Consider the following 12,291-nt stretch of genomic DNA (forward strand, 5'->3'; position numbering starts at 1 on the left):
ATTTAGTGGCCCACTAAAAGTCTAGAAGTCATCCCAGACTAAAAGTCTTACACAAAAAGTCTGAGTCACCTAAGGAAAAAGCAACTTAATGTGGTCAGGTTGGGACTGCAGGGGTTCCCTACCTGGCCTTTTTCCTTTTTTTTTTTTTTTTTTTAAGAGAAAGAAATAAGATCCTTAAATCATCTTATGCTTGAATAGGAACAAAGAATTCTCTTTATAAAGATTTTTTTTTTTAAGTAATGTACTTACTTGCATATATTCCCTCTAAATTCACTCTTATATGTCTACTGTTTATGGCAGAACCACACACTGCAGCACAATTTGTAGAAGTCATAATTTCTGGCTACAGAAGTAGTTATTATGCTATGTGTCTAAAGAAACCAAATACATCATCCAAACCAGTGGGCAGAGACCTATGCCTCACCACTCTCAGCAATGAATCAACCAGCTAAGTGGCTTCAGCATGAAGAGTAGGTTTCTGTCAGTATTTTTCCCTCACAAAACATTCCCAACTTACGTGTTGTTAATAATTTGAAACCGTTCACCCTTCTTGAATGAAAGGTCTTCTGTAGTTCTAGCTTCATAATCATATAAGGCCACAAATATAGTAACACCACCTATTGGAGCAAAAAAAAGACCAATGTAAATTACCTAATTAATAAAAGAAAAATGTCAGCAAAAAAGCTTAAGCATAATTTTCTTCCTAGTCTCCAGAATCTATTTTTTTTTTTTTTTTTATGATAGGCACACAGTGAGAGAGAGAGAGAGGCAGAGACACAGGCAGAGGGAGAAGCAGGCTCCATGCACCGGGAGCCCGACGTGGGATTCGATCCCGGGTCTCCAGGATCGCGCCCTGGGCTAAAGGCAGGCGCCAAACCGCTGCGCCACCCAGGGATCCCCAGAATCTATTTTTAAATGAAGACTTGGGCAGCTAGAGTTTAAGCTAATGAGATGCTCTACAGAAGGCCTTCCATGAAACTACTGGATGCTACAAATTCTAAGATTCTATATACCTACAGAAACAAATTTAATTTTGATTCATAGTAACAATATCTGTGACTTGGAAATACAGTAGAGATTCAAATCAATTCTTTGGCAGAAAAAGTATTAACAAGTACTATAAACTACTGGCACTGATCATCCCAATTTCTTATGAACAAGGAGGAAACATTTCCACCCTTAAGACTGATCCTCAGTAGCAATAACTAGGATTTAGTAAGATTAGTTATTACAATGAACTCTTAAAATGGCTTGTTTTTCTTAAAAATTTAATAATATGGCTGATACGAATTATAAATTCCAAGAATAACTGTCATACACAGAATTGTACAGAGCTGCTTAAGAGATTACAACACTAAACTATTACCTGCAAGCTGAAGAATAGAATGGATTATTTATTTACCATTCTCCACTGAGTTCCAGTCATGTATTAACCGCCTATTTGACATTTCTACTTGAATGTCTAAGCAAATGGTACTACTATCTAATCAGGTACTCGAGTTAAGTCCCTTTATTAGCACAGGTAGTTCTACCTCTAAAAAATAAAAAAATAAAAAAAAAATAAAATAAAATACTTTGTATCTACTTTCTTTTCCACTTCCATTGCTGCCACCCTAATCTAAATCCTTGTTATCTCTCACTGAGTCTGCTGAGACTGTTGAGAGGAGGACTAGTCTCCTAACCCACTTGTTTACCTGCTTTCCTACAATTCTCCACAAGGCTAGTTGCCAGAGTGAAGTTTTAAAAAAGGAAATTCAATTATGCAAATCCTTTATTTAAAACTCTTCAATTGCTTCTTCTTGGTCTTGAATAAAATCCAAACTTCTTACCAGAGTTTACAAGGTCCTGAGTAATCCTTACTCTTCAGTCTCATATACAATTCTACCTCTGGTGTCCTCATAACCACCAGGTTTGTCTGTATCTCCTAAATTCTGCATTTGTTGTTCTCTCTTCCCAGAAAAGCTCTCTTCCCAGTTCTGCACATATAAATATCATTCTCATCAATCAAACCTCAGCTCAAATGATTGTTCCTCAAGATGACTTTCCCTGATCATCTAAAGGGCTTTTACCAATCACTCTGGTCAGTTCTTCATAGCATCTTATACCATTAATAATCCTGTTTAGTTGTTTATTCACTAATTATTGCCCAACCTTCATTATAATATAAACAAAAGACAGAAACCTTGTTTCTCTTGCTTTCAATTCTCTATTGGTGGCACACAGACACTCCATATGAGCTAACAGATGTATATCCACGGATAGACTTTTCACATAAGTAAACTGTTTAGGTAAGTAAGTATATCTTTAAGTACCAACATTTACTTGAATTGTTTTGGATTACTGTCTTTCCCAAACATATAATCCTGAAAACTTGGCCGATGACTGAGAACACTATCATGGCTATTTTTACTGAGGTATTTAGAGTTAGGCAGTTAGAATTCAGACTATAATTGACCCTTTGATGTCCATAACTTCTCAAATGAACAGTCTCATAGAATTTACTTATGGCATTTCTTTAGCACTTTTATTGTTCAGGAGGTTAAGCCAACTGAAAGGACAAATTTATAGTCCAAGCCTGTAGAATAGATTCCTTTTTTGACCCTTCTGGTTGTTAGTAAGGATACATGTTGCTCAATTTGATGCTGGTAGCTGTTTTGCCAAGCCTAAGGTTAAAGCTGATTTACTCTAGGGGCTACCGGAAAGAGATCAAGGACTTGGGTCCTTGATGACATCAAGAAACTTCTACTGTATCAAGGAATCCTAGAGCTCACCTTACCTTTTTTTTTTTTTTTTAAAGATTTATTTATTTATTCATTCAGAGAGAGAGAGGCAGAGACACAGGCAGAGGGAGAAGCAGGCTCCATGTAGGGAGCCTGATGTGGGATTCGATCCCGGGTCTCCAGGATCACACCCTTGGCTGCAGGCGGTGCTAAACCGCTGTGCCACCGGGGCTGCCCTCATCCTACCTTTTTTAAGGCAATTATATTTTGTTACTCAAGGGACAAAGTACCCTGATTTGGAAACCCCACAAAAGACCTCTTCTTTTCAAAGTTTGACTACTTTTTAAAATGCTTTTCTGACTCCATGAAAGGTTGTCCATTGTCACTTCTCACTTGTTCTCAGAAAGGATATCATAATGTAAGAAAGGGATTTCTGGCACAGGACATTAAATCTGGGCTCTCCTGCTTATTATCTGTGACTCTGAAAAAAAAAAAAAAACCCCACCATTTAACTCTAAGCCTTAGGACTTTTTTTTTTTTTTTTTAAAGATGCTTATTTATTTATTCATGAGACACACAGAGAGAGAGAGAGGCAGAGACACAGGCAGAGGGAGAAGTAGGCTCCATGCAGGGAGCCTGATGTGGGACTCGATCCCAGGTCTCCAGGATCACACCCCGAGCTGAAGGTGGCGCTAAACCGCTGAGCCACCGGGGCTGCCCAAGGACTTTCATTTTTTAAATCAATATCTGATAGTAAAACTGTATTATCGTCGTAGTATTGCCATTTAATTATTATGTAACTACTAGAATACTTTAATATTGGATAGTACTTTATAAACCTGAAAAATCGTAACATTCTTGAGGGAGGGGTGTATGTTTTTAATCTTTATATCCCCAGTGCCTGCCACATAGTAGGCACTTAATAATTACTTGAAAAATGAATTAATGAAATAATGGTATAACCGGTAGATAATAACCAAATTATTCCCAAATTTTCCAGAACAATATCCATGTATAACATATAGCTTTAATTTTTAGGTTAGAAGCTTTAATTCATATAAACTTCTATAAATCCCCAGTAAGTTATTTTTCTTACATCAGGCCAAAACTTTGTGTACTGCCTGCCTAAGGTCACATTCTCAAACTGACAACAGAATTGTACATTTAAATCTCACCTGTTAAACCAGCAGGATATGAACTTGGCACCACTGAGAATGAAGAAGATGCTCCTCCAAAAGGTGTCACTCCTGAGGATCCTCCAAATGGCGTCATGGAAAGACTGCTAAAATTAACAGATGCTCCCTTTGTCGAAGATGATGGTGCCACTGCAGTGTGTTCTGTTCCATAATGGCTGACACTTGTACTTACAGGTTCTGCAGTATTTTCAGTTCTATATTTAATGGTTGGACTTTTGTTTTCTTTACTTTTAATGCAGCCCATTATCAAATCTATAAGGTGACAGGCAAATATTTTGAGAAGTGGTTAATATAAAGTATACTTCAAAAAAATACAATTCAAAACTTCACTTTAAACAAGGAATTTTTCTCCTGCAACAAAAGTAACATTAATAAAATAAAGCAAACAAAAGACTAAACAGCTAAAAATGAAGTTCCTTCTCCTCACTTATCTTTTTTTTTTTAATATTATTTATTTATTTATTTATTTATGATAGTCACAGAGAGAGAGAGAGAGAGAGAGAGAGAGAGAGAGAGAGAGGCAGAGACACAGGCAGAGGGAGAAGCAGGCTCCATGCACCGGGAGCCCGACGTGGGATTCGATCCCGGGTCTCCAGGATCGCGCCCTGGGCCAAAGGCAGGCGCCAAACCGCTGCGCCACCCAGGGATCCCTCCTCACTTATCTTTATTACCATTCTGCTGAAGCATCATTCCAACCATGTCATTCTCCAGCTCAAGCATCTTAAATGGTTCAATGACAACATTAAATAATGTGCTGGGAAAGCCCCTGGATCTGAAGCCAAGAGGCCCAGTGGGAATCCTGGCTTCCTACTCAGTAGTGGAGTGATTTCAGGTATGTTGCTCGACCTCTCTGTACCCCAGTTACTTGAAAAAGAATAATAATAATAATAATAACACCTACTTCATAAGACTTTCTATGAGGATTAACTTAAACTTATTACAAGTTCTAGGCAATATGTAGCATGAAGTAAGCACTAGCAAATACTGGTTGTACTCCTTCTATCTGTACCAGCCCTCTGTGATAGAAATATAATCTGAGCCACATATGTAATTCTCAATCTTCTAGCAGCCACATTTTTTAAAAAAAGGAATAGGTAAAATGGATTTTAACAATATATTTTATTTAATCTAGTACATCTAAAATATAATTTCAACATGTCATCAATATAAAAAAAATTTAATGAGTTTTTTGTACTAAGTCTCAGAAATCCATTATGTATTTTAAACTTACAGTATATCTCAATTTTGGACTAAGTATACTTCAAGTGTTCAATATGTATTTGTAGCTAGCAGTTACCATTTATAGGACCAGGTAGCTCTGTAACTTTTCCTTATCTACAGTCATACTCCCAATGCTTACCAAATTTGATCCCAATCTATCTTTCCAACTTTATCTCCTATTATTTCCTCATGCTTATCTATATACACACACTTTCCTGTTTTCCCAATACATATGCCCTATGCTTTCCCAAGTGTGTAGGGATTTTACATCTAAAACTTCTCTACCAAAAAAATAAAAAAAACAAAAAAACAAAAAAACTTCTCTACCTGCTAATGTTCTATCCAATCACTGAAGATCATCACAAATGCTATTTTCCATTCAAGTCTTCCCCCTCATTATCCTTAAAACCTCCAATGTACTTTTGGGGAGGTTTTTTTTTTTTAATGGGACTCTCTCATCTTATTCCATTTGGTATCTTGTTTTTTGCTTCCTGGCCTAATTCCCACCTTTTCCTCAAATTACTGGCAATACATTTCTTAAAAATCAAGAGTTACTCATCTCTTACAAACTGTCTGGCTTACCAAGGTTACCAATATTGCAAAATCTGAATTATTATATTCACTTCCTGTGGGAGCACTGAATGGAACTTTCATTAATTTACTTACTTTTAAAGGTCATTCTTGTTTTACAGCTTTTCCTTTCTTATGTGGCATTCAAAAAGAAATAGGTCAGTGATAAGATGACTGACTCTTAAATTCTCAAAGAAGGAGTGAACATTTATAACCCTGGCTATAAAACATTTAAGAGGTAGCTATACTGCAGTAATCGGACAAGAATTAAGGGCATCCAAATTGGTAAGGAAGAAGCGAAAATGTCACTACTTGCAGATGACATGATACAATATATAGAAACTCTAAGGGCTCCAACAAAAAACTATTAGAACTAATAAATGAATTTGGTTAAGCTGCAGGATACAAAACTAAGTTACAGAAATCTGTTGCATTTCTACACAGTAATAATTAAATAGCAGAAAGAGAATGAAGAAAACAATCCCATTTGTAATTGTACCAAAAAGAATAAAACACCTCAGAATAAATTTAACCAGAGGTGAAAGACTGATATACTGGAAGTTATAAGACATTAATGAAAAAAACTGAAGACAATGCAAACAAATGTCAAGGTATACCATGTTCATGGATTGTAAGAATTAATATTGGTAAAATGTCTATAACACCCAAAGCAATCTATGGATTCAATGAAATCCCAATCAAAATACCAATAGCATTTTCCACAGAATTAGAATAATTCTAATATTTGTTGGATGGAACTACGAAAGACCTGAATAGCCAAAGCAAACTTGAGAAAGAACAACAATGCTGAGGATATCATACTCACAGACTTCAAGGTATACTACAGAGTTATAGTAATCAAAACAGTATGGTACTGGCACAAAACCAGACCCATAGGTCAATGGAATGAATAGAACAGGGAGCCCAAATAAAATCCCATGCTTATATGGTCAATTCATCTATGACAAAGGAGGAAAGAATATACAATGGAGAAAAGACAGTCTTTTCAATAAATGGTGCTAGGAAAACTGGACAGCTACATGCAAAAAAATGGAACTGGGCCACTTATACTATACACAACAATAAATTCAAAATGGATTAAAAAACCTAAATGTGAGACCTGAAGCCATAAAATTCCTAATATAAAAACAACATAAGGGCAACCCCGGTGGCACAGCGGTTTAGCGCCGCCTGCAGCCCAGGGCATGATCCTGGAGACCCTGGATCGAGTCCCACATCAGGCTCTCTGCATGGAACCTGCTTCTCCCTCTGCCTGTGTCTCTGCCTCTCTCTCTCTTTCTCTCTGTGTCTCTATGAATAAATGAAATCTTAAAAAAATAAAAAACATAAGCAGTAATCTCTTTGACATCAGCCTTAGCAACATATTTTTGGATATATCCCCTCAGGTAAGGGAAACAAAAGCAAACATAAACTATATCAAAATAAAAAGCTTTTGCACAGCAAAGGAAACCATCAACAAAACAAAAAGGTAACTCAGTGAATGAAAGATATGTGCAAGTTATATTCCTGATAAGGGGTTAGTATGCAAAATATATAAAGAACTCATACAACCTAACAGCAAAATAACAAATAATGTCGTTGACAAATGGGCAGAAGAACCAAACATTTTTCCAAAGAAGACACACATGTGAAAAGACATAAGACGCATGAAAAGATGCTCAACATCACCAGTCATCAGGGAAAGGCAAATCAAAACCAAAATGAGAAATCACCTCCTCGCAGTCAGAATGATTAATATAAAAAAGAAATAAGAAGTGTTGATGAAGATATAGAGGAAAGGAACCCTCCTGTGCCATTAGTGTAACGTAAATTGGTGTAGCCACTGTGGAAAACAGTATGGAAGTTTCTCTAAAACTTAAAAATAGTACTATGTGATCTACTATGTACACTAATGGGTATTTACCCAAAGAAAACAAAAACACTAATTTAGAAAGCTATATGCCATTATTTACAATAGCCAAGATCCAGAAGCAACCTAAGTGTCCATTAATAGATAAATGGATAGGGGTGCCTACATGGCTCAGTCAGTTAAGCACCCAACTCCTGATCTCAGCTCATGTCTTTTTTTTTTTTTTTAATTTTTATTTATTTATGATAGTCACACACAGAGAGAGAGAGAGAGAGGCAGAGACACAGGCAGAGGGAGAAGCAGGCTCCATGCACCGGGAGCCCGACGTGGGACTCAATCCCGGGTCTCCAGGATCGCGCCCTGGGCCAAAGGCAGGCACCAAACTGCTGTGCCACCCAGGGATCCCTCAGCTCATGTCTTGATCTCAAGGTCATGAACTTCAGCCCCATGTTGGGCTCCACGCTGGATGAGGCCTACTTAAAGAATTTTTTAAATAGATAAATGGGGCATCTGGGTGGTTCAATCAGTTAAGTATCTACCTTTGGCTCAGGTCACGATCCCAGGGTTCTGGGACAGGGTCCTGCTCCGCAGGGAGTCTGCTCTCCCCCTCTCTACCCCTCCCCACTGCTCATGTTCTCTCTCTCAAATAAATAACATCTTCAAAAAAATAAAATTAAATAGATAAATGGATAAAGATAGGATATGTACATACACACACACACACGCGCACACACACACACACACACAGGAATATAACTCAGCAACAAAAAAGAATGAGATTTTGACATCTGCAACAACATGGATGGACCTAGTAGGTATTATGCTAGGTGACATAAATGACCGATTCTCGATTTTTCTTGTTACACTTCAGTAAGTTAAAGCATTTGAGATTTGTCTAATTATCCAAATTATTAAATTTATATTAGCATAAAGTTGTTTGTAATGTTTCTTTATTAATTACACAATCTTTGGGGGTTTCTATTATGAGTTCTGAATGATCAACAAAGATTTTTTCCTCTAGCTAGAAAAAATTCAAATGCCCCCCGCCCCCCCCGCTCCGCCCCATGACCTCAAAGGGCTATTAGCTCATATCAACCTGGTCAACTTTACTAGTTTCACTCTACATACATACATTCCAGAATTCAGAGAAAAATAAAATATTAGACTCCTATAGAAGCTTTTAGAATTATTTTTCTACACAGTGTCCTTTTGGAATTTTGCACTGCAACTTTCAGCTGCCTCGGCCTCCATGAATTCTGATCTCTGTCTTCTCAACTTGTTGAGACCACTGTCCTTTGCTCAAGAGTCCTCTCGCTGCTCTGTAATTCAGACTATGCCTGTAGGCAGGAAGTTGGAGTGATTAGGTGATCATACAACTCACTTGTTTGTTTCCCTCATTTCAGGGATCACAGTCCTGCACTGCTGTTGTCTTAACATCTGAAAACAGTGGTTTTATATATTTCATCCAGATTTTCAGTTTTTAGGTTTTTTTTGGGGGGGGGGAGCTGGGACGGTAAATCCATCATGGCCACTTAAAATGTTCTTAAAAATTAATCCCTAGAAAAAACATTTCATTCTCTGGTTTTAATGTCATTAAAGTGCAAAGGGTATTAATTTCCAAATAAATTTGTACTTCAGTTTATATAACAGATTCTTTAATAATGATCACTTTCAAACAAATGAACATTTTAAGTGTTTTACTATAATTGCTTAAAGTACTCTGTGGGATTTTCCTTTTAATTTCAAGAAAAGAAAATAATTTTTAAAGTATCATTTCCATATGTGCCCACACAGTAAGTCTAAAATTTATACTTAGGGGGCAGCCCCGGTGGCACAGCGGTTTAGCGCCACCTGCAGCCCAGGGTGTGATCCTGGAGACCCTGGATCAAGTGCCACGACAGGCTCTCTGATGCCTGCTTATTCCTCTGCCTGTGTCTCTGCCTCTCTCTCTCTCTGTCTCTATGAATAAATAAAATCTTTAAAAAATAAAAATAAAATAAAATTTATACTTAATGCTCGGAAAGCTGTTCTGAACTCAAGAAGGGGTTTTAATCTAAAAATAAAAATGGTAATGGGCAGAAGGTAAAAATCTCATAAGTCAGAAACTACAGAACAATGTGATCATACAGATTAATCCCCAAAGGCTGGTGTTTCAGTTTGAATGCGTATCTTGGCAGTACGTTATCATTGCTTTATTGCTAGGAGCTTATTACTTCCTGGATTCAGCATCTCTATTTCAGTGCTCCTGATGCTTTAACCAGCTCTTTTGCTCTACTGGGATAGCTGTTCCCTACCTCATAACTTCTACTTACTTATAATTTTGATTCATTTGTGGTCTATCCAGGTTCCCGCAATTTCCCACAGCCACTGCTTGATTTGTCCAAGTTTGCAACGATATGAAGGCGAATAAAAGCAAAAGCCCTAACTTGCTGACCAATTATGGTTTAGCCATCAGGTGCTTACTCCATGGTTCTCCTTTAATGACTGTGAGTCTAGAAGGTACCATCATGACTATTCTGTTTAGCATAAATTCTTGCTTTTAGCTATACCAGATGCACATTTTAGCAAAATGTAGAGTGAAAACCTTTCAAACTGAAATAAATTTTTGTGCTAAAATCAGGTTAATACAAATTGACTCCAACCACACAGGTTTGATTGCACAGGTCTACTTATACACAGGTTTTTTACAGTACTATAAATATTTTCTCTTCCTTATGATATTAACATTTTCTCTTTATTGTAAAAATACAGTGTTTAATACATGTAGCATACAAAACATGTGTTAACTATTTATGTTATTGTTAAGGCTCCTGGTTAACTGTAGACTATCAGTCGTTAAGTTTTAGGGGATTCAAAAGTTATACATGAATTTGTGTGGGGGCTCAGCACTCCAAACCCCTAAATTGTTCAAGAGTCAAATGTATATGCAAAGTTTTACCTTGATTCCTCAACACACCTGAACTACTTTCTAATTTTCCCTGGATAATGGGCAAGAAAAAGTGTGGAACTAAAAATATCAACAGTTTTGCTGGAGAGGCAAGTTTTCAGGAGCAGAGAAGTAAAATGGCCCCTTACTATTTCTCATATGACTGTCCACCACTTAGCTGTGTGAGCTTTGGCAAGCTACTCAACCTTTCTGTGTCTCAGTTTCCTCAACTATAAAATGAGGATAATAAAAGTAAGCCTCCTGGAATTGTTGAGGAGTTATCTGTAATGCACCTAAAACAGTACCTGGCATATATAACTCATTAATGTTTGCTATCATGGTGATGATTTTGATAATGATGGCTCCCCTCTCCAGAATATAAGAATGGGAAAATTGAAAGAAAGTATTAAGTATAACACATACAAATGTACACCCCAATGAATTAGCAGAAACGGAATACCAATGTAACTCATCACTCAGATCAGGAAACATACTGACAGCAACCATTGTACTGGACATATACCTTGCAGTAGATAGATTACTGGGTCACAGGGTATATACTGCTGGACAGTTTTCCAGGGTGGCTGTACCAGCTTATACTCCCAACAGCAGAGTGTGAGAGTTACCATTTTCACATCTTCACAAGTACTTAGCATTTTCAATCTGTCTGGTGGATGTATGGTGGTCTCTTGTGATTTTAACTTTACATTCACAATTACTAATGATATGAGTGCCTTTGCATGTTTACTTGGCCATTCTCCTTTGTGAGAGGTCTGTTCAAGACTTGTTCACTTTTCTATAGGGTTTCCTTTTTCTTATAATCTATAGGCATTCTTTGTATTTTCTAAATATTAGAGGAGTGGAATTTTTATCACCTTCACTCCTCTATTCCCTTAGAATAAAGCTAAGAACATAATAAGCATCAATAAATATTTTTTCAATAAATGCTTATTTTGTCTGTCTTCAGATCACCTCCATTTCTACAATTCTGCTTCACATTTTGGCAATTTATGGTGATTCTCAGCCTCTAATTCTACCAAAAGCGTTTCTAACATATTGACTACCTAATAATCTTAAAAGTAAAGATTTATAAAGACTTTTATAAATATTTATAGAGGTATTCCAGATTAATTTCCCCAATTTACTTTCCTAACCTGCTTTCCCCAACACTGTTCAAATTCCAAAATACAGACTTAGGGCTAGGGAAGACAAAAAAGCCAATTAGAAGTTAACTACAAAAATCAAAGACTGTGTTTTAGGCGGAAATAGCAGGATGTTCAAAAGCCCACAGACAAGAGAGAACAAAGTGGATTTTGAAACCATAGAGTTCAGTGCTGAAGTACAATGTAAAAGAAGAAGAAGAAGAAGAAAGAAGAGGCCAGAATAAATAGCAACAGGGAACAGAGCATATGTCACAAGGGTTTTTTCTTTTTTTAAAAAGACTTTATTGGGATCCCTGGGTGGCACAGTGGTTTAGCGCCTGCCTTTGGCCCAGAGCATGATCCTGGAATCCTGGGATCGAATCCCACATCAGGCTACCTGCACGGAGCCTGCTTCTCTCTCTGCTTGTGTCTCTGCCTCTCTCTATCTCTCATGAATAAATAAAATAAAATCTTTAAAAAAGACTTTATTTATTGAAAGTGCCCGTGAATGCAGGAGGGGTAGAGGGAGAGAGAGGAAGAGAACCTCAAATAGACTCCATACTGACTGTGTAGCTTGACAAGGAGCTTTCTCTCACGACTCCAAGAATAACCAGAGCCAAAATCAAGAGTTAAGCGCTTAACCAAC

The 12,291-nt window shown here is 37.1% G+C and overlaps 1 protein-coding gene across 1 annotated transcript in view; it reads right to left on the minus strand.

Annotated features, from left to right (window-relative positions):
• Positions 1-12,291, minus strand: part of YES1 (YES proto-oncogene 1, Src family tyrosine kinase) — a 65,735-nt gene that overhangs the window by 21,915 nt on the left and 31,529 nt on the right. The window contains 2 exon segments of the mRNA NM_001003239.2: positions 518-617; positions 3,896-4,168. Coding sequence (NP_001003239.2) covers positions 518-617; positions 3,896-4,160 — 365 coding nt within the window. The 5' untranslated portion in view covers positions 4,161-4,168.

The sequence above is a fragment of the Canis lupus genome, chromosome 7 (assembly GCF_011100685.1).
Source record: "Canis lupus familiaris isolate Mischka breed German Shepherd chromosome 7, alternate assembly UU_Cfam_GSD_1.0, whole genome shotgun sequence".
Lineage (NCBI taxonomy): Eukaryota > Metazoa > Chordata > Mammalia > Carnivora > Canidae > Canis > Canis lupus.